Source organism: Odocoileus virginianus, chromosome 32 (assembly GCF_023699985.2).
Source record: "Odocoileus virginianus isolate 20LAN1187 ecotype Illinois chromosome 32, Ovbor_1.2, whole genome shotgun sequence".
NCBI lineage: Eukaryota > Metazoa > Chordata > Mammalia > Artiodactyla > Cervidae > Odocoileus > Odocoileus virginianus.
This window is the reverse complement of record NC_069705.1, coordinates 12,426,504-12,453,137: the sequence shown is the minus strand read 5'-3', so window position 1 is coordinate 12,453,137 and position 26,634 is coordinate 12,426,504. Positions and strand designations below refer to the sequence as shown.

At 44.1% G+C, this 26,634-nt stretch overlaps 1 protein-coding gene and 2 pseudogenes across 1 annotated transcript in view; all 3 read left to right on the top strand.

Annotated features, from left to right (window-relative positions):
* The window catches only part of KCNU1 (potassium calcium-activated channel subfamily U member 1), a 139,447-nt gene extending 134,276 nt beyond the window's left edge, over window positions 1-5,171 (top strand). The window contains exons 25-27 of the mRNA XM_070459899.1: window positions 2-196; window positions 2,536-2,649; window positions 4,529-5,171. Coding sequence (XP_070316000.1) covers window positions 2-196; window positions 2,536-2,649; window positions 4,529-4,939 — 720 coding nt within the window. The 3' untranslated portion in view covers window positions 4,940-5,171. The remainder of the gene's footprint in view (window position 1; window positions 197-2,535; window positions 2,650-4,528) is intronic.
* Window positions 5,172-14,565: 9,394 nt separating this feature from the next.
* On the top strand, window positions 14,566-15,182 carry LOC139029602 (exocyst complex component 3 pseudogene; annotated as a pseudogene).
* A 783-nt stretch (window positions 15,183-15,965) lies between these two features.
* Window positions 15,966-16,617, top strand: LOC110138053 (exocyst complex component 3 pseudogene; annotated as a pseudogene).
* Window positions 16,618-26,634: the final 10,017 nt, after the last annotated feature.

Below are 26,634 nucleotides of genomic sequence, written 5' to 3'. Positions count from 1 at the left end.
GGCTTTCTACAATTACCATGTTGTAGAATTACTTCAGATGCTAGTGACAGGAGGAATGAATTTTCAGCTGGAGCAACATCTGGATAAAGAAAAGTTATTTGGGCTGAATATCGGCTGTTCTACAATGTTACATGGAAAGATGCGGTGTAAGCTGGGGCTGCTCTCCTTAAACCAGACTATCCTGTCAGCCATTCAAGTGAGTCAGCTCTTTTTTTAGAAAAAAAATTATTTTAATTGGAGAATAATGACTTTACAACACTGTGATGGTTTTTGCCCTACTTTGACATGAATTGGCCACAGGTGTACATGTGTTCCCCCCATTCTGAACCCCCTCCCACCTCCCACCCCATCCTATCCCTCTGGGCTGTCCCCCTGGCTTTGCATGCCCTGCTTCGTGCAACAGACTCACACTGGTCATGTATTTTACATATGTTAATGAACGTGTTTCAATGCTGTGCTTTCAAATCATCCCACCCTTGCCTCTCCTGTTGAGTCCAAAATTCCATTAGTTACATCTGTATCTCCTTTGCTGCCTTGAATGTGGGATCATTGGTACCATCTTTCCAAATTCCATACATATGCATTAATATATAGTGTTGGCCTTTCTCTTTCTGACTTGTTTCACTCTGTATAATAGGTTCCGTGTTCATCCACCTCATTAGAACTGACTCAAATGTGCTCCTTTTTTTATAACTGAGTAATATTCCATTGTGTATGTGTATCACAACTTCCTTATGCATTCATCTGCCAATGGACATCTAGGTTGCTTCCATGTCCTGGCTATTGTAAATAGTGCTGCAGTGATCATTGGGATACATCTGTCTCTTTTACTTCTGGTCTCCTCAGAATGCATACCCAGCAGTGGGAGTGCTGGGTCATGTGCCGCTCTATTCCCAGTTTTTTAAGGCCTCTCCACACTGTTCTCCAAAGTGGCTGTACAGATCTTCTTTCTCATAATAGTTTCCCATGTCCTTACCTCCCTAAGTTTTGGAAAGAATCCAACCTGTCTGCCTTCCTAGACAGCTTATAGTGTATAAGCATTTTCACATGTTGTATTTATCTTGAGATAGATCAAGCAGTTGATATGATCCTCATCTTCCAGGTAAAAAATAAAGTGCCCTGGAAGCATCAGAGGGGTTCAACAACTTTGTCCTTTGACAAGGATACTAATGATAAGTATAATGATTAATAGTCACTGAGCATTTGCTTAGGCCTGTCTGCTTTTTATTTTTATTTTTTTCACTTAATCTATCCAAGGATTTAGAAGGTAGGTATCATTATTTAATTCCATTGAACAGATCAAGAAGCTAAGGTACTTACCTGAGACCATATTGTCTCCCACTGGCCAAGCAGGGTCCTTCTAAGGCACTCTGACCAAGGGCCTGCCCACTCTCCCTACACTTTAGCTATTAAAAAAAAATTGGATCATGTCATCTGAAATCAGGCAGAAGGACTCCGTGTTTGGGTCTAAGAATCTTATTGGGCCAGCCAGTGAAAAATGCCCAAGTTTCCTCAGTCCTCAGAACTAGCAAACAGTGGATTATAGCAAGAAAAAGGTAATTCTGGAAAATTCCAATGAGGCATCTGGCATTTGGGGATCTGAGTCAAGTCCAGCCCTGCAAAGAGGAGTCCACTTGTCAGTGTAGCACCCCTGGGTTTGGTGTTGAGTGGCGTGGCCTCCGGCTCCCCAGTGTCGCTGTCAGAGCCCGGCCTTTACAGAGACATGAGCAGAACCCCTTCTTCACAAACCTCCAGCCTCTATGCCTGCCGTATCTCGGCAGGTACCACCAAGAAAGGCGAACCTCACACCCTGTGCTTCTGATTGCCCAGTGCACACAGCATTCCAAAGCTCCCTCCGTGGTCCTGTCCTTCAAATCTCTGTGGTCCTGGATTCCTCATCTAAGGTTGACTTGTGAGTGATTCTAAGCCCAGGATGGCTGCCTCTGGCCACGTTCTGTTGGTACCAGAGGTACCAGTGGACTGGTAAACCGTTTCTTCTCCACTGATGTGTGGTCCTCACTCTGTTCTTTACCCTGAGGAATCACAGATCTACACAGACTGTTCTTTTTCGAATTCCCTGGATCCATTTGCTGCTGCTTTGGAACCTGAGGTCCACTTGTAGTGCCATGTTGGTAGGGGCCTGAGAGCAGGGTTGAAAGAAGACCACTCCCCAGAGGTCATTTAACATCCCAGCTCATGGCATGCCTTGAAAACGGCATTTCCAACCTGGCGCTCACTGTTCCTTGTTAGTCATTACCAAAAGGTATCAGTGTTGATAAAAGCAAGCGTAACACCTCGCGGCACCCCATGTGTCAGAGGCTCTTCAAAGAGCAGAGTGAAACAGCTGCTGGTATGAGATGCCCAAGACTAATGGTAAACCTGGTTTTCTGGCCACTTACCACCAAAGGTCCTAGGAGATGGCTCTCGGGTCTTCCAGGCTTCTACTGGGGGGAACGGCAGATGACAACGCCACTGTTTGCTGTGGCTTAATTTTAAGTGCCATTGGGCATGTGTTTTTCTCTTTTCTCTCCCCAGCCAAGAAAGACTTTTGGACAAATATTCTGCGGCTCATTAAATAATCTTGGAGTCCTGTGCCTCGGCTTGTACCGCATGATAGACAAAGAAGAGTACAATCCAGAGCACAAAAGGGAAGTATGCTGGTGCCAAAGGGGCTGGGCCCCCATCCAAGCATAATGGCCAGAGTGACTTATTCAGAATGAAAGGGGTGGCCAGAGCTCAAGGCCCCTAGTTGCAATGAAGGATGCACGGAAGTAGATATGTAGGATCAGTATAAATAATAGGAATGAATGCTGATGATTGGGATCCAGTAAGTACTGGCCGCGTGAGGAGAATGGCATCTTTATGCCATTTACACCCAGATTTTAAGACTGAGTTGTTTTGTAAGTTATGCCTTGACCCATGGTTGTGCAACTTTTTAAAGTTGAAAGCCATGGTCCACATTGGAGAGATCTACTTGTTCACTGCTGGGCTCACTGGGTAAATATTTATTGAGTGCATCTTCTAGCCACTGTGCTTGGTCCATCTAAGTCATGGCAATGATATGTAGAGATTTCAGTTTAAAGAAATATCACTGTGACAGCAGAGGGGAAGACAGAGAAAATGTGTGTGGAGGGAGGAGGAAAAAAAAAGATGGTGCAGTTTGTAGACAGCACAGTGATGGACTTCCAGGCTGAGAGTCTCATGGTGGGAGTGGGCAGGACTTGGTAGAGAAGGAGAAATTAAAAATACCAGAGTGGAAATGGACTGTTTCAGGAGAAAGGGGAAGGAAGTCAAATCACTCCGAGTGGAGTTGTGGTGAGTACACAGAAAGACAATTTCTCTGCTCAGAGGAGAAGAGAAGAGAAAGAAAGGATGCCAAGGTCAATCTGGCTCCAGATGAGGGCTGAGCTTCCGGGAATGTTTACATAACATAACACTAGGATTTCTCAGCAACAGATGGCTAAACCCCTGCTGAGAGAAGAGAGAGGGGGAAGTTCACAGGGAGTTGAAAAAGAGTTAAAAGTTACAGTAATTGCTGCAAAGGATGGAAGGAAGGAGTTTATGGTGGATTCGTAGAGGCAAAACTACTAAAGGACAGGGGGATGGGAAATCCTGATGAAATTCAAGATCAGTGGTCCTCAGAGTAAGGAAACGAGAGAGAGAAAGAGTGATGGGAAGTTGAGGGCAGAGAGTGATTGATTGAAGTGTAAGATTGTAGTCGGCAGGATATGTCAGAAAGTCATAACATCAGTATGTGGCCAGGAAAGTGGTTAGGAGATAAAGATCGCTGGGGAGTGGAAGTCAAAGCAATTGGTCTGCCTGTTGGAGTCGTAAATCATGCAGGCACTGTAGGCACGTCAGGTGACGGTGGCCCTGGAGTTGGAGAGAAAACGCATCCCATGTGCCAAAGGCTTCAATAAACATGGAGCTCTGTGGGTGACACTGATGAGTCCAGAGGGAGGTTGGTATGGCTCTAGAGCGTTGACCACAAAGATGGCAGAGAATGATGCTCAGGAAATGGCTCTGGAAAGCATGAATGATACTGATACCTCCTCCCTCCATCTCTGTCTGTCTGTCTATGTCTGGGCTCCATCCGCTTCCCCCCAACACCTCTGGAAATGCTGTGGACTGTGTTGATTGGGAGAATAGGCAAGCCCATAGCCTACAGTTAGAAAAGCCATTATAAAATGACTAGCCCAAACCGTGGTCCTACCCCACTCCCATTAAAATCATGGGAAGAGCAGGACCCAGAAGGGAGACAGCATGTCCAAGGTCAAAGATGGTTGGTTTCAGAAGCAAGGATGAAAACACCAGTCTCCCAGTTACTAGTCCAGGGCCTCTCCTATTGCACCACACCAAAGATTTTTTTTTTTTTAATTATTAATCAGAAACCAAATAAAGCAAGGCAAAATAGAAATCTGTCCTCTTCTGTCCCCCAGCAAAGTGACTTTCTTATTTTGGTCACTACCTGCACCCACACTGTCCCAGCTGCAGGGGTACAGAATTCATGTTTGGCTTTTGTTACAGGTTTGTGATTACCCGGCCAGAAAATGAGTTTACGCTGCTGCCCTCAGATCTTGTGTTCTGTGCCATCCCTTTCAGCTCCTCTTGTTACAAAAAGGATAGTTCATCTTCAGCTGCATATGAAATTATAAATATAATGCCACTGAAAGAAAATATGGTCACAGACGTAAGTCCTGACCAAACACCTCTGGTTGACCAGGCCAGGGAGAGTGAATCACAACTGCCCTATAGGCCAGTCCCTTTGTTGGAGCCAAAACCAATCCCTGCTACTGATTCTAAGCAAGCAATATTGACTCTGGGCAGTAAACACTCATCTCATCACCATTGCACATACCCAGGTGAAACTGTGGAAGAAAATGGAAAAGAAAGCATGGAGGAAACCACAGTGGAAGATGCCTATGCCTTTCACAATTAGACTAGACGTGTCGCTATTCCCCAGGGGCACCTGGCTCTCTCTTTACACAGCATCTCCAGAGATGGTGACTTTGAACATGGAAGATAACCATCGAAGTCTGCCATTGTGCACCAATTGCCCAGTGGAGGGTAAACCAGCAAGCCCACACTGTTTAGGAAGACACAAAAGTTTGATATAATCCCACTGGGCTTGGTGTAATAAATAAAGAAATAGATGATAAATACCTCCGTAAGGGAAGTGCATTGCTCTGTGTCTCTTAGGCAGGAAACATAATGTTTGGAGCTATGTCAAAGACGTTCTTCATACTTGACTGGGTTTCCTCCAGACAGGGAATATAAGTCATCAAGATAAAAGTGAGAAGGACTTAGACATAAGAGACAAGACATAAAGAGCCCCAAACCAAGCATCTTACATTCTTTATCTTCAAACAAGCAACTAGTGAACTAGTATATTATCATCTTCTCTTTTTCTTTCCTCATCTGTTTCTATAGGAGATGAGATCAGCCACTTGGGGAAATACTTGTTTGAACTGGAAAGAAATTTGTGTATAATGAAAGCCTAGGCATGGCCTGGCACAAAAATGAATATTAGAGTATCCTCAAATGGGGTACCTGGGTGAAGTCAGGTAGGTTGAAATATATAACCCTCCAGATTCTCTTATTGAAGAACAGAGACAACTCACGAGAGGTAATAGAATATTTCCCAGTGTTCCAAGAGGAGCCAGTCCACTTCCTTGTAAACTGCATCTTCAGGTCATTTTGCCTGGGTATCACTCTTAACAGAGTAGATGTTCAGCACATCCAGGAAGTGCTTACTCCCAATTGGTGAACTTCCTGAGCTTCCCAGGTGGCGCTAGTGGTAAAGAAAGTGAAAGTGAAGTCTCTCAGTTGTGTCTAACTCTTCGCGACCCCATGGACTGCAGCCTACCAGACTCCTCCGTCCATGGGATTTTCCAGGCAAGAGTACTGGAGTGGGGTGCCATTGCCTTCTCCGAACCCACCTGCCAATGCAGGTAGACATAAGAGATGTGTGTTCAGTCCCGGGTTGGGAAGACCACCTGGAGGAGGGCATGGCAACCCACTCCAGTATTCTTGCCTGGAGAATCCCCTGGACAGAGGAGCCTGGCACCCAGCTATGGTCCGTAGGGTTGCAAAGAGTCAGACACGACTGAAGCGACTTAGCCCACACGCACGGTGAGCCTTGTAAGCAGCGCCTTCTTGTGTTATAGATACAACACAGGGAGAAGGGGGAAGGAAAGAAATTGATAAACCATATTTTTCATAAATGGTTTTACATAATGTTTATGATATCCTTGACATTTTTCACAACACCCTTGTTGATTTGGTATCACTACCTCCATTTGACAAAGGAAGAAACTATGTCACAAATAGAGTTCCCAGAAAAGGATACCCAGTTAAATTTTAATTTCAGCTAAACAACAAACTTTAGCATGAGTGTATCCAAATTACTGAATTTAGCTAGTAAGTGATTGAATCCATATTTAAGCCTAGTAAATTCAATCCCAGCACCTGTAAACATTTTCCTCTAGTAGAGGAAATGAAACAAAATATTCATCCACGAAAAAAAATTTTCATATTGGGAAAGCTTCAGTTGTAAAGAAATTAACTCAGTATATGTAGGGGAAAAAAAGTGATCGAAAGAAAAGTTGTCAGAGACCAAGAATCCTTTTTTAAATTTTTTTAAGCTTAGCTAAGTCATCTTCATCTTTCTCTTTTTACAAGTGAACTTTGTTTTTCTGTATACATGGCAAAATGTATTTCCTTGCAATTCCAAAGTTGAAGCTAGAGTTGTAGGCACACCAGAGATTTAACTGGCCTGTTTCTGTGCATCAGATCTTGATTCTAAAAGAAAGTATGAAGAGGACTCAGCGTTGGCTTCTCCATCCCAGCTATCAAGGGATGAAGAACAGGGTATCTCTGAGTGCAGGACTTGTCCTCAGGGAAGGGAGGCTAGTTCGTGACCTGGGAAGAGGTGCACCAGATATCTACTGAAAAGACAGTACTACTTCTTTGTCACATTTCCCTGAGCCATTTTATCAATATAGCAGTTTCAGTTCAGTTCAGTTCAGTAGCTCAGTCGTGTCCGACTCTTCGAGACCCCATGAACCACAGTACACCAGGCCTCCCTGTTCATCACCAACTCCCAGAGTCCACCCAAACCCATGTCCATTAAGTCGGTGATGCCATCCAACCATCTTATCCTCTGTCTTCCCCTTCTCCTCCTGCCTTCAATCTTTTCCAGAATCAGGAGCTTTTCAAATGAGTCAGCACTTTGCATCAGGTGGCCAAAGTATTGGAGTTTCAGCTTCAACATCAGTCCTTCCAGTGAACACCCAGGACTGATCTCCTTTAAGATGAACTGGTTGGATCTCCTTGCAGTCCAAGGGACTCTCAAGAGTCTTCTCCAACACCACAGTTCAAAAGCATCAATTCTTCTGCGCTCAGCTTTCTTTATAGTTCAACTCTCACATCCATACATGACCACTGGAAAAACCATAGCCTTAACTAGATGGACTTTGACAAAGTAATGTTTCTGCTTTTTAATATGCTATCTAGGTTGGTCATAACTTTCCTTCCAAGGAGTAACTGTCTTTTAATTTCATGGCTGCAATCATCATCTGCAGTGATTTTGGCCCAGAAAAATAAAGTCAGCCACTGTTCCCACTGTTTCCTCATCTATTTCCCATGAAGTGATGGGACTGGATGCCATGATCTTAGTTTTCTGAATGTTAAGCTTTAAGCCAACTTTTTCACTCTACTCTTTCATGTTCATCAAGAAGCTCTTTAAGTTCTTCTTCACTTTCTGCCATAAGGGTGCTGTCATCTGCATATCTGAGGTTATTGATATTTCTCCCAGCAATCTTGATTCCAGCTTGTGCTTCTTCCAGCCCAGCATTTCTCATGATGTACTCTGCATATAAGTTAAATAAGCAGGGTGACAATATACAGCCTTGAGGTACTCCTTTTCCTATTTGGAACCAGTCTGTTGTTCCATGTCCAGTTCTAACTATTGCTTCCTGACCTACATACAGGTTTCTCAAGAGGCAGGTCAGGTGGTCTGGTATGCCCATCTCTTCAGAATTTTCCACAGTTTGTTGTGATCCACACAGTCAAAGGCTTTGGCGTAGTCAATAAAGCAGAAATAGATGTTTTTCTGGAACTCTCTTGCTTTTTTGATGATCCAGCAGATGTTGGCATTTGACCTCTTGTTCCTCTGCCTTTTCTAAAAGCAGCTTGAATATCTGGAAGCTCATGGTTCACGTATTGCTAAAGCCTGGCTTGGAGAAATTTGAGCATTACTTTACTAGTGTGTGAGATGAGTGCAATTGTGCGGTAGTTTGAGCATTCTTTGGCATTGCCTTTCTTTGAGGTTGGAATCAAAACTGACCTTTTCCAGTCCTGTGGCCACTGCTGAGTTTTCCAAATTTGCTGGCATATTGAGTGCAGCACTTTCACAGCATCATCTTCCAGGATTTGAAATAGCTCAACTGGAATTCCAACACCTCCACTAGCTTTGTTCTTAGTGATGCTTCCTAAGGCCCACTTGACTTCACATTCCAGGATGTCTGGCTCTAGGTGAGTGATCACACCATTGTGATTATCTGAGTCATGAAGATCTTTTTTGTAAACAAAATATTCCTAGAAAGGGATGGACAAGCCCTATGCATATTCAAATCCACAGACTCACAGTTTTTATATATATTTTCTAAACTTAAACTTATATATATAATCTAAACTTAGCCTCTGAACCTTCAGAGTAAAAGCTTAGCCCTCAAATGGTCTCACTTTCAATGTAGCAGAGAAATTTGAATTAAAAGTTCTTTACTTGCCAGCACTTTAGGGGAATGGGTACCAAAAATATGGCTAAAGAAATATTGAGGTATATGCAACCATTGCCAGTATGTGAGCATTTCTGTTGCCAGTCTTGAAAAATAAAGTTGGCAGAGGGCCTCCTAGACTTATGTGCCAAGTGACACCATAACTCTAGAACCAAACCCTTTACCTAGAGATATAATGTACCCAAATGGCAACTCACTCCAGTACTCTTGCCTGGAAAACCCCATGGACAGAGGAGCCTGGTAGGCTACAGTCCATAGGGTCACAAAGAGTCGGACACAACTGAGTGACTTCGCTTCACTTACATTTTGATACAAGTCATAACACTAGATCCTTTGGTAACATGGCAGGTACTTAATTCATAATTATTATTCAGTTCTTATCAATTGAAGAACTGACATGAAGACAAGATAAAGTGTACAGTGAATTTAACAATATATGGCTCAGTGGTTTTTATGATAAAAAACATTGACCTTTCTGAAATTGTATGAGAGCTAGTCTTCCTCCCCAGAGAAAATTAAAAGACGTATGTCTTACATAAAAGACATCATATAAATGGGAGGGAGGTCATGGGTCACCCTACAGTTTCTCCATCTTCCCAGACCCATGATATAGACATTAAATAACCAGTGGAGTGATCACTAGAAGGAACATGGGAGTCAGGAGACCAGAGTACTTACTTCAGATATTTTGAGAAATAGCAAAAGTGCCGCCTATCCAATGGATGGTTCACATAAGCCTAGAGGAACACTGGAGCAACATTTAAAGGACTAAGAAGGAGGACAACCAGGTTACCCTGAAGGAGCTGGAAGGCAATGTGTGAGGATCTCTTTAGGATTTGGTATTGAAAATGTGGTCCCCAAACCAGCAACATCTACAGTACCTGAAGGTGGGCTCCATCCCAGACCTGTTGAATCTGCTTCTGATTTTAACAAGATGTGTCAGTGATCCATACATTTAACTTTGAGAAGCAGGGCTTTCAAGGAGTATATATGCGTTCATGTATATATCTGCAACATAGATATATGTAATATATATCTGTAATATAAATTGCACACCCACATAAACACCTACATATACACGTATGCATACACACATAAGCACATACACACATGGTGGCTTCTGACAAATGAAAAGATCTGGAGGTTTGGATTTTAATGAAAACTATGCCCTGCAACATTTAGCTCTTTGGCGTGTTCACTCCTATTTAAGACTTACAATCCATTCCAAACGTCTCTAATTAGTTCTAAAATCCTTAAGCTGAGTAGCTTTCAAACCATAAAGGAGTTAAGGGAGGTTAAAGTTCAGTCAAGTTGGTGAATATTTTCCTGGAGGAATGATAAACAACCTCCAGCGCCAAGGCATGGTTGTCCCTTCCAGGTCAGTGAAACGAAGAGCCCAGCCTCTCAAAGCCGTCTGTGTGGGTTCCTAGATTGGCATGCTTAGGGATCACGGGCAAGAGAGGAGAGGAGGCGAGAGAGGGAGGAAAAACCCTCACACTAATGAGGTTTGAAAGGATACAGGATGAGTCCAGCCCTGCCTGCTGAGAAGAAAGGAACCCGAGCAGCTGATGCTAAGTTCAGACTAAACTAACCGCAAGTCCCCTGGGGACGTCACAAGGTAAACCTGATCATCTCTGTCATTTACAATCATTCTCAGACAGACTGCTCCTGTAATTTTACTGGGGCGCCAATTAACAGACCCCTGAAGCTCACGGTGGCGGGGCGAGGGGTGGAGGTGGGGAGGGAAATGTCCCAGGCCTCCTCTGGTTTTTGAAAAGGCAAAACGAGGCAGCCTTTTCACTGCTGTCTTCTGATCATCACCTCTGTCAAGGCGGGGGCGGGGGATGACTTCATTCAGGCATACAGGGCAGGGGGGCTCAGCTCAGGTGAGTGACTGCAGCCAGGCTTTTCTGTCTGCCTCCATTTCCACTGTTCTCCGGCAGCCTCAGGGAGCCTCCGGAGAGCCCAGCACGCCTTGTTTCTTTCTTGCCTGAGATATGAAAGTGCTGATCAGCTTTCCCCTCTTTCTCATCTTCAAGAAAATATCTTTGTCACATTTCATCTTGCAGGAAACCTGGGAAAGGCCAGCAGATGCATCAAGAAGGCAGTCAAGAAGGACCACTGGTCTCTGAAATGTATTCCTTGGCTGCCATCCTTCCTGACACCAGTCTTTTTCTTGCCTTCCTGACATGGCCAGGCTTTTTCACTAGTCATCCACATCACCGCTTGATTCCCACTGCTCTGATTCACTCCTTAAGCCACCCCAGGCTCTGGCTGCAACCCCCATGATTCTGCTAAAAAGACTGTAAGCTCATCAGTTCCTTTGAAGTCACTCAGTAGAGAAGTGTATTAAGTACTGTCCAACTTGCAGCCTGGGTGGGATTCAGCACAGCTGATCCTCCTAACCCCTGCCCCATTCAAAAATATTCTCTTCTCTCGAGTTGCATGATACATTGATCTTTTTAACCGTCCGTTCACTTTCCTGCCTATGCATCTTCAACACCCCCTTCAACTCGCCTTTTATACAACCCGATAGTGTATTAGGTATTAGAAGTTCGACTGTGAACTTCTTTTTTCACTCTCAGAACTCAGTGAGTGATCCACATAATTAAGTTGGAGAGCATCTTACCTGAAATTTGAGGACAGGGACTACTTACCTGTAGCCACTTTTTCTATGCAAGAATGTGGGCCCAGATGGCCAGAATTTTTTAAATTTTAATAGAAATTGAGAATTCTGATTTTTACATAAAATATGATGCTTTTAAATATGTTTCTCATAGTCATGAGAGAGTAACTATAGCAGATGAACCCCTACTCCAAGAAAAATGTTTAAAATTGGTTAAAAAAGATTTTAAAATACCTGTTTAAAGTTATCATAGAGCCACCCAGTCAGTAAGAACTTCAAAGGCTAAGATCCAAGAGAAAAGAAAAGCATCGAGGTGAGTTCATCATTCTCTGATGTTTTTCCCTCAGGGCATTTGCCAATTACTAAGTGGGACTAAACAAGAGATCAGGTTGGAAGTCAAGGTTAAGGGCATTCAGCAGTCTCATGGGGGTGGATGGAGAAAAAAATGGAGGTGAGGGTTATCCAGGCAGGTGGGAATTGAAAGGACCAAGTTTTAGAGGAAAGAGAATGGAAACAGTGAGTGTGCTTCTTTTTTCCTTGAGGATATTATTTATTACTAGTATTTCCAACATAAGAGGCTCAGCAAACAAAAGAAAAGACCAATGAAGAATCTAAAAAGCCAAGCAGGGCTTTGGCCAGTCTCAAAGTGCCGGTGGGGTGCAGTTGGCATCCAAGGCTGGGTGAGGGTGATGGGCCCAGTGTTCTCAGCTGAGATTCTTGAAAGCTCTTCCTTCGGGATTCAACTTCAAGCTAGAAGTAGACCAGGCCTCACAAAGCCTGAAACCAGCTTTAATGCCTCCCATTCCTGGACTGTATCAAGGGGACCAACCCCCTACTCTAAGTAACTTACTGAGTGAAAAAGTCAATAGATTCTCTCTGCTGGAAGTTAGCACGATTCAGAGTGTTTACACTTTTTTTATGTATAGAATCCAACATTCAATAAAAATAACTGGAGTCAGTCTCATCTCTGCCTTGTTTGATGCTTTTCTTGAGCAAGATATATGAGCCTCCAGACAGACCAGCAAGCCTTGCTGCCTTCAGGTTTCTGAGATGCAGCATTGTCCACAGTATCTTTTCTTTCTTTTTTGCCTTCAACAAATAAGTAAATAATTACCATTTACTGAAGCTAAGATTCAAAGAGTTGACTCATTGGAAAAGAGCCTGATGCTGGGAGGAATTGAGGACAGGAGGAGAAGGGGACGACAGAGGATGAGATGGCTGGATGGCATCACCGACTTGATGGGCATGAGTTTGAGTAAACTCTGGGAGTTGGTGATGGACAGGGAGGCCTGGCGTGCTGTGATTCATGGGGTCGCAAAGAGTTGGACACGACTGAGCGACTGAACTAACTAACTGAGATGCTTCAGTCATGTCTGACTCTTTTGTAACCCTAGAGACTGTAGCCTTCCAGGCTCCTCTGTCCATGGGATCCTCCAGCCAAGATTACTGGAGTGGGTCACCATGCCCTCCTTCAGGGGATCTTCCCAACCTGGGGATCAAACCAGAGTCTTCTGTGGCTCCTATATTGCAGGCAGATTCTTTATTGCTGAGCCACTGGGGGAGCCCAGGAATGATAGTAGAGAGACTCAAATGACCTCAAATCAAGAGGAAAGAAATAGATAATGGAGACGACTCATAGGTGATCTAGATATACTATGCAAGACATAGACCTCAAAGTAGCTATAACGGACACGTTCAAGAAACTGGATGCCACTTCCCATAGGACACCGGTGGCAGAGCTGAGGGATAATATTATTCTGACACCGGGAAGGAGGGGTTTCTGCCTGCTTGTTAACCATGAAGGAGACAGTCTGGGAGGCTGGTGCAACAGTGATCCCAAAGGAGGGAGGCTTCAGAGGGAGGGGATATATACACAGTCATGACTGATTCTGTATGACGGAAACCACCACAACATTGTAAAACAATTACTCTCCAATTAAAAAAAATATTTTTCAAAAGGTTGCTGGGGTGCTTTGGGGCCTGGAGCAGCAGGATGAAGTGCAGCAGTACCGCAGAAGAGAGGTCAGAGAAAAGCTTCCGTGAACTGAGGCCGCTATCCAGTCGCGGGTGGACAGTGAGCCATGCGGGGTACCACATGGGCTGGAACCAGCTCCAAAATGTACTGAATGAAGTCTCAGACATCCCGAGGGCCCTGGCCAAGCTCAGCAAGGACTGGAGAGTGGGCGAGCATCCGCACCATCGGTCGACAGCATCAAGTGTCGAAGTGAAGGATGGGGACTTCCCTGGTGGTCCAGCAGTTAAAGAACCCTCCTTCCAGGGCAGGGGACATGGCTTTGAGCCTTGATTGGGAAATTAAGATCCCATGTGCTCTGAAGCAACTAGAGAGCCCTGAGGCAACAACTACTGAGCCCCCAAGGTCTAGAGCCTGTGCTCCACCACAAGAGAAGCTGTCTCAATGCAGAAGCGCTTGTGCCATACTAGAGAAGCCCCGCGCTCTGCAGGGAGACGCAGCACAGCCAAACAAAAAAGTAAGGATGAAGGATGCAATCATGCAGTGCAGACAGCTCACTGCAGCTGTGGAGAACCCCAAGAATATCTTCTTGGGGCCCCAGATTGTGAGGGGGGCCCTGGACTTCATTAAGCAAGGGGTGCTCCTGCAGGCCCCCCAGAACCTGAAGCACCCCCTGTGCCTCTGGGATGGGCTAATGCACAAGTGCTACCACGTGGACGTGACCCTCATCCTTAGCTCCTTCAGGAGAAAACAGGGGGTCTCAGTTGAGCTGGTCAAGCAGCCAGCTGTGGATGATGCCACAGACGTCCCTGGCCACCATCCCTGTGACCCCATTTTGCTGGTCTCTGTTGTTAGGATCTGGACAGGAAGAAAAATTGATGCATATTTGACAAAAAAAATGCAAACTAGCTTTGTTCTTCCTAGAAGGTCCAAGAATTGAAAGGAGGAAATGTTTGTAAAGAGCCGACTCATTGGAAAAGACCCTGATGCTGGGAAAGATTGAAGGCAGGAGAAGGGGGTGACAGAGGATGAGATGGTTGGATGGCATCACCAACTCAATGGACATGAGTTTCAGCAAGCTCTGGGAGATAGTGAAGAACAGGGAAGCCTGGTGTGCTGCAATCCAGAGGGTTGCAAAGAGTCAGAAATGACTGAGAGACTGAACGACAATGTTTGCACTCTTGGACAGAATCATGACTGCTACAATTGAGGGCACATAGGCAGATCACAGGTTATCCAACAAGGAGTGGTCCACCTCCCACCTGGAAGTTGTATGGAAGCATGTCCTGGATGACCTCACTGCTGTCAAAAACCCCATGATTGAGTGCTTTCCTCCCCATTATGAGATTTTCAGAAACTTCCTCAACCACCAAGCTCTGAGAACCTGGATGCAAATCTCATGGGAAGATCTAGAAGCAAAAGAAATGATAAGCCTGTTGTTTGACTTCGGTCTTGAACACCCACACAAGCACAGAGATGGTGGGGAACATGGAGCTGGTCCCAGAAATGGACGTCAGTGCCCTAGAGGTTATACTTCCTTCAGATGTGGTGTTTGAACTGCTCCATATGTACATGTCAGCTCCCACTTCAAACACCGTTGTCTGGCTGCAGAAATCACTAGATGCAGACACTAAAGATGGCATGAAAGACACGGAGCCCAGAGCTGACCCACATGGGAACACTCCCTGCCATCACCTTCTAGATTTTCCAACAGATTCTTTAAGTTGTTACTTGGATAAGTGAAGATTTGAAAATAAAAGTACTAGTTAGTGTTTTCAGTAAATGAATTCTTTCTTTTTTTAAAAAAATGTTTTATTGTGGTAAAAGTCACACAATATAAAATGTACTATTTTAACCATATTTGACTGTACAGTTTAGGAGCACTAAAGAACATTCACATTGTTGTGTAGCGCTCACCGTCATCCATTTCCTGAATCTTCCACCTTCCTGAACCGAGACTCTGTCCCCATTAAACACTAACTCCTCACCCACCCACCCCCACCCCAGCCCCTGGCATCTACCAATGTACTTTCTGACTCTATGAATTTGACTCTTCTAGAGAAGAAACTCAGTTGTAGACAGACTATCTGAAATACTGGCAACACCCACACTGTTATGGGTTATGTTATGTTCAGGATATGACAGCAATCGCCACAACTGCCAGACCTTTACGGAATCCCCACTCAGTTTAAAGAGGAAGTATTTTAAAAATGAAATGGAGGCTATTCCCTCAAATCATCCCACCCTCACCTTCTCCCAGAGTCCAAAAGTCTGTTCTTTACTTCTGTGTCTCTTTTGCTGCCCTGAATATATTCCTGTCTTTCTAGCATTGAAACATGCATATTACCATGTGTAAAATAGATGACCAGTGCAAGTTCGATGCATGAAGCAGGGCACTCAAAGCCAGTGCGCTGGGACAACCCAGAGGGATGGGGTGGGGAGGGAGGTGGGAGGGGGGTTCGGGATGGGGGGACACATGTGCACCCGTGGCTGATTGATGTCGATGTATGGCAAAAGCCACAATATTGTAAAGTAATAGCCTCTAATTAAAATAAATTAACTTAAAAAAATGAAATGGAAGAGTGAACCAAATATGGATGGGGTTTTAGACACCATTGTTGCAAGGAGGCTACAGCAAGTACCCGGAGGAGATCTTCTGGGATCTGGAGCAACATCTAGATGAGCTGATGGCAAAGAAGTGGCTGTTAGGCTCAAATACTGTAGCCATCATCTGTGTTACCATGGAAGCATATTTCAATGATGTTGCCAAAATTCAAATCATATAAAAAGAGGGTGACAGCAAGTGGGGGTGGGGTCCCTGTTGGCCAGCACGCAGAAGCACATCTCATCCTGGAGCACCAAGGAGCACAAGGAGGGTGCCAAGAAGATGGTGAGGGAGGCTGAGCAGCTCCACTTCCTGTTCTGGAAGTCTCCAGATTTGGTAAAGATGCAGGTGGGCACAGTATCACTACTGTCAGCCTTGCAGAAGTCATTAAACTAGCAAACCCTCTGTGCTCTGCCTGGAAGTTTCCACTTTAATCAGCGAATACCCAGACATCAAGGGTGACTGCATTGGCACACGGCTGGCCACCCAAGGGGACACTTGCCTGGACATGAAGTCAACCATCCCTGAGGCTCTGGAGCAGGGCCTGCAGGCAGGAGAGCCAAGCTATGCACCCATCTTCAAGGGACTCACAGCTCTCAGTCTGGACGTGGGGTAACTCCGCCAAAGCCCAGTGGTTTCCAGCCTTATGTACCTCATTCTGCATGCGCCACCCCCACCCTCAGAAATGAGCTAAAGAGAAAGAGACTCTGGTGGTTCTTGATGGGTGTTTCAGGTCCTCATACCTGTCCGCTGTGGGGTCTAGCTGATGTCTACAACGTGTCCGAACACACGGCTTTCTGAAGAACAAGGGTCCTACTGCCTGCGGTTCCTCCAGCTCTCTCATTTCTGTGTAAACATCTTTGGAGAGGCAGGACTCTGCTGGAAAATGCCTTACGGCTGAAAGTTTACCACGGTGGAAAAGACGTGTGGAGAGGGAAGAGGCCCTGTCTTCCTTCCCTGGGGGGTCTCCACCCTGCTGCTTAATAAAAGAGTTGAAATTTCTCCATAGACCTGAAAACAAACTGGAGAAATTTACCAGAGAATAAGAATCTATCAAAAAATATTTTAAAAGTACAAGAAATAAAATTATAAATGTCAGAGTTGGGTTAACAGCTGTTTGAGTGGAGAAAAAGGTAAAATTAGTGAATTGGAAAACAGGTTAGTAGAAAAGAAAAGTACAGAGTAAATCCTGGAAAAGAAAAATATGCATAAATGTGTTTAGGAGACATATGAGACATGGAAATAAGGTGCAAAAATGTACTTAAAGTCCAAGAAAAATAGGAGTGAGAGAAAGTGTGAGCATGTGGGACAGAGAAAAATATTTGAGGAAATACTAAGAATTATCCTAAACTGAAGACATCAACACATAATTTTAAGTCTCTGTGAACCCCAACCATGACTAATGAAAAAAATTCCTAAACATATCATAGTAAAAAATCTTCAAATTAAACTAAGCTAGAAGATTTTAAAGGCATCTGGAGTTTTTTGTTTTTTCTAAAAATACACATTATATCCAGGTTATATTATATCCAAGTTACACATTATATCCAAGTTACACATTATATCCAAGTTACACATTATATCCAAGTTACAACAGGATTGAAGGTTGACTTCTCTACAGAAAAAATAAAGCAGGGAAATAGCACATTTAAAGTTCTAAAAATAAAAAAGCTAAAGACCTATCCTTCTACATCCAGTGAAAAGATGATTTATAGATAAATGCAAAATATAAAAATTACCAAACAGAAGGTGAAAGAATTTATCACCTTCAGATTAATATTTCAAAAGAAATGCTAAAAGGAATTATTTAGACAAAAAGAAAAGATTCATAAATGGAAATGCAGTAAAGAAGGAAGAGCAGAAAAAGGTAAATATATAGATGAATGCAAGTTAACATTGTTTTTTTTAAACAATCAGTTCAGTTCAGTTCAATCGCTCAGTCGTGTCCAACTCTTTGTGACCCCATGAATTGCAGTACGCCAGGCCTCCCTGTCCATCACCAACTCCCGAAGTTCACCCAAACCCATGTCCATTGAGTTGGTCATGCCATCCAACCATCTCATCCTCTGTTGTCCCCTTCTCCTCCTGCCTTCATTATTTCCCAGCATCAGGGTCTTTTCAAATGAGTCAGCTCTTCACATCAGGTGGCCAAAGTATTGGAGTTTCAGCTTCAACATCAGTCCTTCCAATGAACACCCAGGACTGATCTCCTTTAGGATGGACTGGTTGGATCTCCTTGCATAGTAATATCATTTTGTGGGATTTAAAATAAACATAGGAGAGAGATAAATGGAATTTCAGATAACTAATGTTTGTGTCTTGCTGGAAATTGATAGAAAACAGTGGTGAAAACACTACTTTTTAGTAACTTTATTAAGAGAGATGCACATCATAATCTCTTGGATAAATATTAAGAGAATAATACAAGGAATGCATAATGAACGAGAAAAGAGCAAAATGGAAAAAAAAAGTTTGATTAATCAAAAAGAGGAGAAGCATGTAAAAAAAAAATTCTAAGGCCAATAACAATCAACTAATGAAATAATGGCTGCACCAATTTACATTCTTTTGTGGTTTCAAACAGATTTCAGAATTGTTTGCACAATTTCTGTGGGAAACGCCCTTTGAATTCTAACAGGGAACAAACATAGTCCACCAAAGAAAAGTCCAGGATAAGATGGCTTCACTATTGAATTCTACCAAACGTTTAAAATGTACTTAAGACAACCCCTTCTCAGTCACTTCGAAAGAGAGGCAGCTAGCGATGCCTCAAAGCGCGTTTCCTCTGTAGGGTGTATTTGTTCTGCAGTGAAAGGGCCTCCCCAGAACACGCATCGACCCTAATGACAGAAGCAGAAGTTCTAGCTGATTTTGGCTGGAAAGCAAATGAACTCTGGCCAAAAGCAGTGCTATGCAGGGCCCAAGTGAAAGTGTGACATGGGAGCAGGGTCGATGGATGCCAATCAATTCTACTATTCTTGATAAACTATCGACATTTGAGGAGTTACAGTTTAAAAGAGTTAGGTGGGAAAAGGCCCTCTTGGTGTGTACATTGGCATCCTTATGAAGGGCTTCCCTGGCAGAGATCATGGCTCAGTGGCTTTCGTTATCAGATTGGATGCTGTCTGTAGGGAGGGAACATATACAGTTTATACCATAACATTGTTTATTTGCTTCTGGAGTTCTTATATAATTCCTCTTTCTGTACCCCTTCTTTTACCTTTCTTAAAATGTGACTTAAGGTAATCTATTAAAGAAGCAAGGAAATTATACTTCCTGTTCCTCCTACCTGCATCTCCTCTGGGACATGCCAGGTTGTTGGTCTCTCCATGGTGACTGAGAAGGGTTGGTAAATTAGACCAGTCTAGTGCCTTTGCATCCAGGAGAGGGCCAAGCTTCCGAGTCCCCCTGTATCTGGCTGTCTTTCATCCTAGCAGGGACTATTCCCTTATTTTGAATAGAAAAGGTCACCTTAATATTTGAACAATTCTTCTGAGTGGTCAGTTGATTTTACACAGTGATTTTTTCCTGTGTTTGGTGCTTGGATCTGCTGTCGCTAGAGAGGCTACACACTAAGGACATCAGCTGCCTCGGTTGATTTTTCCAAAATTTTTACGGGGACAGAGGGTGGGGGGGGGTTGGGTGTAGGGGAGGAAGGTTCAGGAGGTGAAGCAAGAGATGGGGAGGAACAGGGAGAGGCAGATGAGGCTTTGCTCGCTTGCCTGCTCTTCATCTCCTGCTGTGTGGCTGGGCTCCTAACAGGGTGTGGACCCCATCTCCAGGGGTTGGGGACCGCTGACTTAAGGCAACGACTACCAACCATCATGGAAGTTTGGGGGCGGAGGGGTTGGTTTTTTTTAGATCATGCTATGTGCATGCAGGATCTTAGTTCCTTGACCAGAGATCAAACTTGTGGTCCCTTACACAGGAAGCTCAAAATCTTAACTACTGGACCATCAGGAAAGTCCTTTAAGGGAACTATTTTAATGATATATCAATCAGCATTGCCATACAAGTGCTCATAAGACTGTTACCCTTCCTATTACTAGAGCCCAGGGACAGGGCCTCCCTCTGCCCAGAATCAAGACAATTCGAGGATAATGACAAACAGGGGAATTCTGAAATAGTTAGAAAAAGCCTCACTCCTTAAATGAAATCTAGTCACCTGAGCAGTCACACCAGAGACAATCAATAAACTTCTCAGAATGAATTAGTAGCCAGAGATGGATGTTTTTGCTTCATCATTTACTTACTAGAGGCATCCGGCCACATTGTCATCAGCTCCTGCTGCTTCACAGGTAAGAAACTCTTAGATTCGCAGGCTGGTACACAAAGGACAGCAGTGTCCAGGAAGCGGCTAGAAAACAAGAAAGCAGGGGGCTGGGAGGGTTGTGAGTTGGGAGGGAAGCAGAGATTTTATTCTGAAGAGAAAAATCCTTACTGGGTCAAGGCTGCTTTTGCATAATTCTATTATCACCAGGAAGAAGAGAAATAATCATATTAGGTGAGTGCTGCGCTGCTCGACGTGGCTTGTCTTACCTTACTTTTGAAGTCAGACAGGTTTAATTGCTTTGTGTGAGTGAGTTGTTCAGAAGGCACCCAATCAATAAGGCAGGTGCTGCCAGAGCGAAGCGGGGGAAGTTTTTGATGTTGACAATGACATGCAATCTTGTGCAGAAAGAAGTAATCCATTCGGTCACAGTTATTGGAAAAAAAAAGGTATCTGTGTGTTGCTCTGGGGAGCAGAGGCAGAGGCACCCGGGAGGGCGGGCTCCAGGCAGGCTGGCCACACGGCATCAGAGTGCTGGCGGGTCAGCCCAAGAGCAAGGGCTGCCCTTTCTGGAGCCTCCAGGCCTTCTGTGCAGAGTAGTGGGCCTCCACAGCTACACAGGAGGCTGTCAGCGTCAGCTCCACCACATCTTCTGCTTACAGAGCCCACGCCTCTTGTCAATGTGCGTTTCAGTGTCTGCCCATCATTGCCTCTCTGTGAAGTCCAGTGCAGTCCCCAGCAAGGCTCTGCTCATCCACTGCTCAGGTGACTCCAGGTGAGGCTTGTCCCACAATGGACCAGAGGTGGTCAGGGAATTTATTTATTTAGTTATTTTTAGCCTGGATTCCACTGTAGAAATACTCAGTACGAGGAAAGAGAACAAAAGTTGTGATAATCAATTGTGAATGTCTTCCAAATTCAGGTGACAGTTGCTTGAAATTGGCCCTAGTGGTGGCACTTGTACCACAGAACCCAGTACATTCTGCAAATAAGGGTTTGTTTATTTTGTGAGAGTTGGTTGTTAAGCCCCTACCAGCACAATACTGGGTGAGGGCAGAGGGCAGAAATAAGAGCCTAGAATTTAACATCCTTAATTAACCCTCTATTTCCCCTCTCCTAGCAGCTGCTCAGATGGCTCAATTGAATCTCTCCTCTATACCTTGACAAGCATCACAGGTCATAGCTCACTGCAGAATATTTCATGTGTGCTTTTGTCTTCAATCAGATCTGTATTTTAGAAAGGTGACCCTGGCCACAGTGTGTTGGATAGACTGAAAGGGTATAAAATCAGAGATCCTATCAAAGGCAAAGACATCAGATAGTAATATAATTGCTTTTATCCAAATAAAAGATGAGACCTGAATGAAGGCAAGATAAGTGGGAAGAGAGGACAGACCTAATGGATGGTCCAGAAATAGAACTGGCAGGATTTATTGATTGATGGGGTGTCAGGGTGAGAAAAAGATAAGAGTCTATGATAACATCCAAGTTTTTTTTATAATTCTGCCATTCCTCAACACAGAAGGAATAGCAGATTTTTGTGGGAAATTGATGACTTTGGAAGAAGCTGAGAAGCCTAAGAAGCAGGTAGATGGAACTAGCTCTCAGAGGAGAAGAATTAACTTGAATACATTTTGAAAGCAAGAACATGGTGGTAAGTGACAACAGGTGATAAGGTATCACCCAGAGATGGTGTGAAATGAGAAGAGCCCAAGGAAGAAGCAGTCATAGAAAACAACATAAAAAGGCACTTGGAAAGAATTAAGACTCCACAGATGACAGGAGAAGGCTGGTCAGTGAAGCAGTAGAGATCTAGGAAGAAGCAAAGTGAGACAAGTCATAGAATTGAACAGTCATTAAAATAACATACCAGGCCATCACAATATTGTAAAGTAATAATTCTCCAACTTAATTAATTAATTAAAAAATAAAAGAAAATATCAGGTCATGATCAGAAAAGATGAAGTCAAACATAGACTTCAGATGTTTGAAGGACAAGTGAGCAGAAAGTAGAAATAACAGAAAACAAGCAAAGGAGGAATTCTAGGCTTGGAAGTTAAGGAGAGTCATTCCCAGTTAGACTGTAGATGACACACATGGTAAAAAAACTATTTGCTCTCCCAAAACTAAGTGCTAAGTAGCTAGTACAATGTAGGGTCAAGGGAGGACTTTATTTCTAAGATGGACCACGGACTTGGTCTGTGCAGAAGGGACCAGTGGGGACAAAATGGGCAACTTGGGAGGGAGAAAGAGAACAGAGATGCAGTAAGGTCTAGATCGGGGTCCCCTAACCCCTGGGATCCAATGCTTGATGATCTGATACAATAATAAGAGTAATAGAAACAAATGTAATGCACGTGAATCACCCCCAAACCACCCCCCACCCTCAGGCAATGGAAAATTGTCTTCTACAAAACGGGTCCCTGGTGCAAAAAAAGCTGGGGACTGCTGGCAGAGTCAGTCAAGAGCCTAGATCTTAAAGAGGGAATGGCCTTAATGCAAGAAATGACATCTCTTTCTGCAAGACCAGAAATATGGATATGAGAATACATGCAAATATAAATAGCTTCCGGATGCTGGAAACTGAAGGAGCTTATGCCTCATTTTCTCTTAAAGTTCCAAAATTTAAGGAGAATGGCAGGTTTTTGAAATAAGCATCACGAGGAAGGGGGCATAACACTCTAAGGATACATTATAGTTTAATGCTCTAATGCACAGACATAATTTTATTGTTCTGTGTTTTTTATACATATCAGGCCCCCTTTAGCATCTGTACTGTCATAGATAAAATAGCACATCTTACCCAGAATTACTATTACTCATTTGTCTACCTGCCTGTCTATCTAGAAATAAACTTAGAGTTTAAAAAAGGGCTTCTATCCCAGCAGACTGTCTGAAGTATACTGGGTAATTAACAAATATTTGGTGAATGATTGAGTAAATGAGTAGATGTTGAATTAGTCCACCTTCCCAACTCAACTGTAGACTGCATCGTGTCTTAAAGTTGGTAAGCTTCCTCAAAATTAACTGGGCATCTTAGAAACCAAAGTGTTGTTGTAAAAGATCAAGAAATGCATTCTCAGAGAGAAACTTCAAAGGAGGGACCAATGGAACACAAAAGCAGCTCTACCCAGGGACTTCCCCGGGGGTCCGGTGGCTAAGGCTCCACACTCACAATGCAAGGGAACTGGGTTCGATTCCTGGTCAGGGAACTAGATCTTACATGCTGCAGCTAAGACCTGGTGTAGTTAAATTAAAAATATGCTTTTAAAAGAAACATCTTTTTTTCTGTCTGACATCTTAGTGAGGCGACAGCAGTAGTAGCCACTCTCCCAACTTCGTTCTGCCACCTGAGGAGAACAAGAAGAAGAAAGATGCCAGAAAGTCAGCCAAGCAAGACAAAGATCCAGTGAACAAATCCCGGGGCAAGCCTAAAAAGAAGTGTTCCAGAGGCAGAGCTGGGAACGAGCTCAACAACCTAGTCTTCTTTGACAAAGCAACATATGAAACGCTGGAAAGAAGTTCCCAACTATAAGCGTATAACTCCAGCTGTCGTCTCTGAGAGAATGAGGAATCCTGGATCCCCGGCCAGGTCAGCCCTTTAAGAACTCCGTAGTAAAGGACTTAGTACACTGCTTTCGAAGCACAGAGCTCAAGTAATTTATCCCGGAAGCACCGAGGGTGGAGATGCCCCCGCTGTGGGTGAAGATGCAGGAACCCAGTCCACCAACTGCATCTCGCAAAATAAAAATATATGAAAGCAAAACAAACAAATGGCTCAACCTGTAGCAGAAAATACAACGATGTTCCCCCTCCCAACAGTTCAGTTATGGATTTTTCTTTTTTTTCAAGTTTTAGGGAAAGTATCCTTTGAGCATCCAGAAGCCTTGGGATTTCTGATTCTTAGTGGAATCAGCAGGTGACATGCAAGGGTTATCAGCATCCCTCGCCCAACCTGTTTCCTGGCTTCTTGAACCGTTGCCCCCACAACCTATAGAGACTGAGGCCCAGAGAAGGTAACCAGTTAGTGTCAGATGTGTCCCTGCGTCATGCATTTCCCAGTTTGAAGCCTGGGCTCCCTGTTGCCAGCCGTCTGTGCTGACAAAGAGAAAAACCCCTCAGGCAGGTTGTGAGAGGCGGTCTCTCTCTGCCCTGCTCCGAGTGGCCCACAGCAAACGCTAGTGACAGGGAAACATCTTAATACAGCGTGTTGTTTAGCATAATTGATGTGCAGATGCGGCGGCGGGAGAAACAAGCTCCGTTAATTGGTCTCTCAACCTACATTAGCTTTTGCATCTCAGCCAATTAGGCAGGGGCCAGAGGGCCCTGTGCATGGCCATTAGATCCCTCCACGCGGGTCTGGAAAGGTGCTGGTAGTCAGGTTCAGACGACTCTGATGTGCGCTGTATGCAGTTGCACTGAGGCCAAACCATCTGTCCATTTAGGAGCGGGAGACTTTAAACAACCAGCCCGGAAGGTGTAAAACAAGGTCTGGGCTCTCCCACGGGCTGGAGGCATCTTCGAAGCGTCTGGATTTGAAGGGTATAAACCTAATAGTAGTCCTACAGTCATCTTCCTAATGAGCCCAGAGCCCGTCTCTGTTCTCTGAGCCTCAGCGTATTTGGAAATGCCCTGGACATAGAAAGGAAGGACGTGTTCCAAGGAGACACTGTAAGATCTCTGCTCGAAGTGAGATCCTCAGACCACCACCTGGTTGAAGGGTCAGGAAGGCAGATCCCAGGCGCATTCCTGACTGGCTGAATCAGAATCTGCATTTTAATTTTTTTAAATTTATTTATTTGGCTGCGTTGGGTCTTAGCTGCGGCACTCCGGGTCTTTGTTGCATCACATGGGATCTTCATTGCAGTGCATGGACTTTCTAATGGTGTGCGGGCTTATTAGTTGCTCCATGGCATGTGGGATCTTAGTTCCCCAACTGGGGATCAAACTCACATCCCCTGCATTGTAAGGTGGATTCTTAAACCGCTGGGTCACCAGGGAAGTCCCAGAACCTGCAGTTTACCAAGATTCCTAGGCGTCCCATGTGCCTGTGAAAGTCTGAGAAGCAGCATTTCAGGCCAAGGGGCAGTAAATACATTTTATTGGAACTCAGCATGTCCATTTGCTGATCTCTTGATTCAGTGGCCTTCTTGCTATAGTCATGGGGTCGAGTAGTTGTGCTGAAGATCTTGTGTCCTGCATGCCTGAAATAAAGAGTTGGTTCTTTATGAAGAGTTGGCCCACCCCTGTTCTGGGCAGAAAATCTCTGCCACCAATTCATGTGGCCAACATTCCTGTTAGTCCTCAGAGGGCAGGTGAGTGGCAGATGTTAAATTTACTGTATAAACATTGTCATGGGCATTAGGGACAGTGGAGGAAATGTCAGATGATCTTCAATTCAGGTGCTGAGGCATTTGTAAGATTACATAGACACCAGCAAAAGTTGGCCAACACTGAACTTTCTGCTACTTTGCGTCAGATGTTTTGAAGGATCCTTTCTCCCCCTCATATACAGAGTATAAAGAAAAAAACGACAATCTTGCACTCTCAATCAAGTGATCTTTGAACTTCTATTTCTCTGTTGCATCCTTGGAAGCATGTTCATGGTGACCGAGAAAGATTCACTTTTTTCTAAATATACTAAAAGGTTACGTTGATTTTATGTCAATTTGGGGAGGTAATTTTATACAGGATGAATTTTGCAAAGAGACTACATTCTTCTCCAGTTGAATTTCACCAGGGTGAAATACGAAGGCAGGTGTGACTGTTCTACTTTATATATGGCAAAAGGCTTGTTGAAAATATGCATTCCTTGGTGCACAGCATGAAGAGCTTATGCAAAGTCTCCACCAAGACTGCAGTGGCTCATGGTAAGGAAGAGGCCTGCTCAAGCAACATTTCTGAAATTGCTGAGACAGTTGCATAAAAGATCCTGGCCTGGAGCTTCTAAACTTGTGCTTGCAAGCATATTAAAAACAAGTACCTCCCTGGTTTTGGAAACCTTTGGAGTTTTCCAAGCTAGTGCTTCCCAAGTCAGTCTCTGTCCTTCTGTCTCTCTGTCTCTGTCTGTCTGTCTGTCTCCCTCTCTCTCTCACACACACACACACCCCATCAACAAAAGCCGGGCTGCAAAAGACTCCAGACGCATGCATCAATCATAATTGTACTAGTGCCAGCAGTCATGTAACTGCTTAAAGACCTCAACAGCCTTCTGGCACTTAAAGGGGGAAAAAAAATCATCTAATTAATCACAGGTGAAACAGCTTGGACTGTCTCCAAAAGACCCTGAATTTACTGCCAAGCTTTGATGCTAATTTTCTTTCTAAGTAACCCCCTGAAGAAATTTATGATTAGGTAATTAAA